At 62.8% G+C, this 3,857-nt stretch overlaps 1 protein-coding gene across 1 annotated transcript; it reads right to left on the bottom strand.

Annotated features, from left to right (window-relative positions):
• On the bottom strand, positions 1-1,577 carry EMIHUDRAFT_446923 (hypothetical protein; the record flags this gene model as incomplete). The annotated part of the gene is made up of 7 exons (XM_005790780.1): positions 1,137-1,577; positions 845-1,006; positions 592-706; positions 468-521; positions 336-394; positions 143-200; positions 1-62 (listed from the first exon to the last, which is right to left on the bottom strand). Coding segments are annotated over exons 1-7 (938 nt in total), but the record flags the coding sequence as incomplete, so codon positions are not given.
• Positions 1,578-3,857: the final 2,280 nt, after the last annotated feature.

Below are 3,857 nucleotides of genomic sequence, written 5' to 3'. Positions count from 1 at the left end.
TGGAAGGTGAGCCAGCCGGGCAGCTGCTCGCGCGGGGCGACGGTGCCGTCCCACAGCTCGACCTACCAGAGGGCTCCGAGATGTAGTCGAGAGGAGCGCTCTCTTCCTATCGACGAGCGCCGTGCCCCCCCCGCAAACGGACCACGCAGCGAGGGTGCGCGGCGTGCAGCGCGTGCTCGAAGCCGGCGTCGGAGCCGTACCTGATCTCGGTCAATCTCGCGGGTCATCTCGGGTCATCTCAGGCCAGTCTCGCGCGCTGTGATTATGCTATCTCGGGTCATCTGCGAGGGCTGGAGATGGAGCTCGAGGCGTCACTCTTGAGTCTACGCGGGCACCCGATCGACAGCATGAAGCACGGCTCTGCGGCCGGCGGCATCGCGTCGAGGCAGACGACCTTGCGTGCGGGACGGAGAGAGGGAGTGGGGGAGCTGGCGGGGGAGCGGGTGGGAGGGAGACGGTTCGTCGACCTTGCCTCCGTCTCCGCTCGGGCCGAACCGGCGCGGCCTTGTGCAGTCGTACCCCTCTGCGGTGGCCGTGTTCCTTGAGGTAGGGGTAGGGGTAGGGTTAGGGTTAGGGTTAGGGTTAGGGTACCTCTGCGGTGGCCGTGTTCCAGCTCCGCTGAAAGTACGCGCGCAGGTCAGTGCCTTGCCCTGGCACGGCTGGCCGGCCGTTTGCCTCCCACTCGCGCATCGCCGCGTCGCGCCGACTACAAGGAGGTCAAAGGTAAAGTGCACAATTATGCTTATGCGAGGCGGGGCAAGCGTCTCAAATTGACCCACCACATCTCCCCCTCCCTTCCCCTTCGCCCCCCGCGGCATTCGGAGGGCAGGGGCCGGGCCCGCGCCTCTTCCAGGCAATGTACTCGGGCGAGAGGCGGTAGGCGGTCAGGTTGAAGGCGGGGCGGGAAATGCCGTCGTCTGACCAGCGCTGGCGTCGCAAGTCTCTCGCCTCCCGCCACGAGCGGTACGATGATGAGTTGTAGTAGGCCGTCAGGTTGCCGAGCCGACTACAAGGAGGTCAAAGGTAAAGGTGCAAATTATGCATATGTCAAGCGTCTCACAATTGACCCACCACATCTCCCCCTCCCTTCCCCTTCGCCCCCCGCGGCATTCGGAGGGCAGGGGCCGGGCCCGCGCCTCTTCCAGGCAATGTACTCGGGCGAGAGGCGGTAGGCGGTCAGGTTGAAGGCGGGGCGGGAAATGCCGTCGTCTGACCAGCGCTGGCGTCGCAAGTCTTTCGCCTCCCTCCACGAGCGGTACGATGATGAGAGGTGGTACGCCGTCAGGTTGTCGGTCAGGTTTCGTGCGTCGAGTCTGGCGCTGGCGAGCCGCGTGGCGCGATCTCGTCGCGCCGATTGCCGTGCCAAGAGCCAGGCGTCCATCCTATCACCATTATCGGCCGCCGCGAGCGAGGTGGCAGGACCTCGAACCTCCGTAGGATGGGCGGCGGCAGCGCCGATCGCTGGTGGGCTCACGGTGACGGCAGCGCCGTCGGCGGTGGGAACGACGGTGATATTTGTGGTAGCCACAGTGGCGACCACCACGGCGACCGCCACCGGCAACATACACACACAATACCTGTTTATATCATCCGTGTCAACCGATCTCGCTACAAAGAATTCACAGCGCGAGAAATCTAGCTCCGACGTGGGCTCGGCAGCTTGTCAGGGACTGCGAAGAGAGATAGGAAGGGGCAGACGCCCAAGGGTGGGCGACGGCTAGCACCACCACACTCCTCTCCTTAAAATCCCTGTGTAGTGGCGGCGTGCCGTCCTCCCATCCCTCCCTTGGGGTGTCTCAATTCTTTGTTCTTTTTTTTGCTTGTCAACCCTCATCATCAGCCGAAACTGGAATCGGAACCATAGCCGAGAAAGTCGTCGAGGCGATCGAAAATGAGAGTTTTTACACCAGATAATAAAGGGTGGCAAAGGGCTCTGCCCGCAAGGCGCCCGCGTCGGCTCGCAGACGCGGTACCATTGACAAATCTGCAATATACCCCGTGCACGAACAGCGGGATGTCGGCCGTGGACGGACGCAAGCCTTCAGCTGGGGCCAGACATTCGATTGTGTTGACAACATTCGTAAAATTGAAGCCAAGAACGTCCGCCAGATCCGTGCTTTCGGAGCAACTAAGTAAGGGGAAAGCCGCTGATCGAGCCCAGCGTGCCCGGAGCGGCCGCACACTGCTCGGTACCCCCCCTGCACAACTAAGCTCATGGCCGACCCCCCCCCAGCAGCAGCGCTCTGCTGCTGGGGGGGTCGGGACCCGCCCCCCAGCAGCAGCGCTCTGCTGCTGGGGGGGTCCGGACTCCCCCCCCAGCAGGAGCGCTCTGCCTGTGGGGGGTGCTAGGCGTCTCTGTACAGACAGCAGCTGTAAGTAGCATGCGTTCCAGTGGCGAGAATTTATGGTCGGCACCAAAATCAGTGGTCTCACCGGCGGGCCCTCCTACTGCCAACCGGGAGGTGCGGGGCACGCCAGCCTCTCTTCTACGCCTCTCGTGCCTCGCGGCGCCTCTGCTTCAAGGGGGGAAGATACGGCTCTCGCAGCCCATCATACGCCGTGGCACAGCGGGGAGCACAGCGGGCTGTACAAGATATTGTTCCCTATCTTCGCATGCTCGTCGTTGGTGATATCCGCGCGAGGTCATACGCCACAGGCCAGCCATCACTCGATGATGAGACTACACTGATGTATAGGCGCGTGTGGTATTACAAGATAGACTCACACAAGTGTGTAGTAAAACGCCAGCACTCGACACGACGAAGGTGTATTGGGCTCGAAGGCGCGGTGAACACAACCGCCTCGAGCGTACCGCTCAAATACGAGCCGAGGGTGGAGGGGGGGGCGGCGGCGAAGAGGCGGGAGAGCGGGGTCCAGTGCGCTCTGCTGCTGGGGGTGTCCGGACCCCCCCCCCCCTTCAGTGCTCTGCTGCTGGGGGGTGCTGTCCTCCCCCCAAGGCATTCGTGGTGTACTATATGGGTAGGCAGGTCTTGCCCACCGCACCGTCTCCCATGATCACGCACTTGATGTTCGGCATCATGGCCGCCATGGCGGCGCCGGCCGACCCGAGCCGCCTTCTTGTGCTCGACCGAAAGGAGGGTTTTCGGCCGTCCCTTTTGGGTTTTTTTCTCTGTTTCAGCTGTTCGCGTTCACATAAACGCACAACCCCGGGCCCGAAATCGCAGAGAGACAGTCACGCAACACGGGGTCCAGGGAAGGCGAGCAAAAACCTTATCGCGCGCGCTAGCCGCCGACTCGGAGGCTGCACCGACCGGTCAGGCGCGCAGCCGGAGAGAGAGGGAGGCGCTCAACGTTCACCCTTACCGCGTTGGTGTCCAGTCCGAGCCTGGCTGTTCTTCACCTGTCTACCTACCTACCTACCTGTTCTTCACCTTCCTACATACATACACACCCGGCTGAATGAAGTGGACTGCACTCGCCGCTCGAATCCAATTGTGGGGGGTTTACGACGGTTTTGGGGATCCTGCCGACGCGCTACAGTTGTAGCCCCACTGCCCTGTTCACGCGCGCGCGAACGCGCGCGCGAGACGTGCAGACAGGGTTGCCAGGTGAGAGCGAATGGCGCGGTTCACGCCTCGCACAACAGAGAGAGAGATGCGCTCTGGCCATGGTGGGACATAAAAGAAAGCGAGTACTTGGGCGAGTAGGCCGCGCGGTCAACGCTGCCGCGCGCAACTTTGCGCGCGAGGCGGCGCAGCTTGAGAACGGCGGGTGGGCGAGAAGCCGCCGCCGAACGTCTCGACTCTCGTGGAGCAGCAGGTTGAAGTTGTTGCGCTTGACACAGATCGCGTCGCGGTAGAAACCGCGATGCGCCTTGACGTAGCCCTGTTCACGCG

Source organism: Emiliania huxleyi, assembly GCF_000372725.1.
Source record: "Emiliania huxleyi CCMP1516 chromosome Unknown EMIHUscaffold_1183, whole genome shotgun sequence".
Classification (NCBI taxonomy): Eukaryota; Haptophyta; order Isochrysidales; family Noelaerhabdaceae; genus Emiliania; species Emiliania huxleyi.
This window is presented reverse-complemented; position numbering and strand designations above follow the sequence as displayed.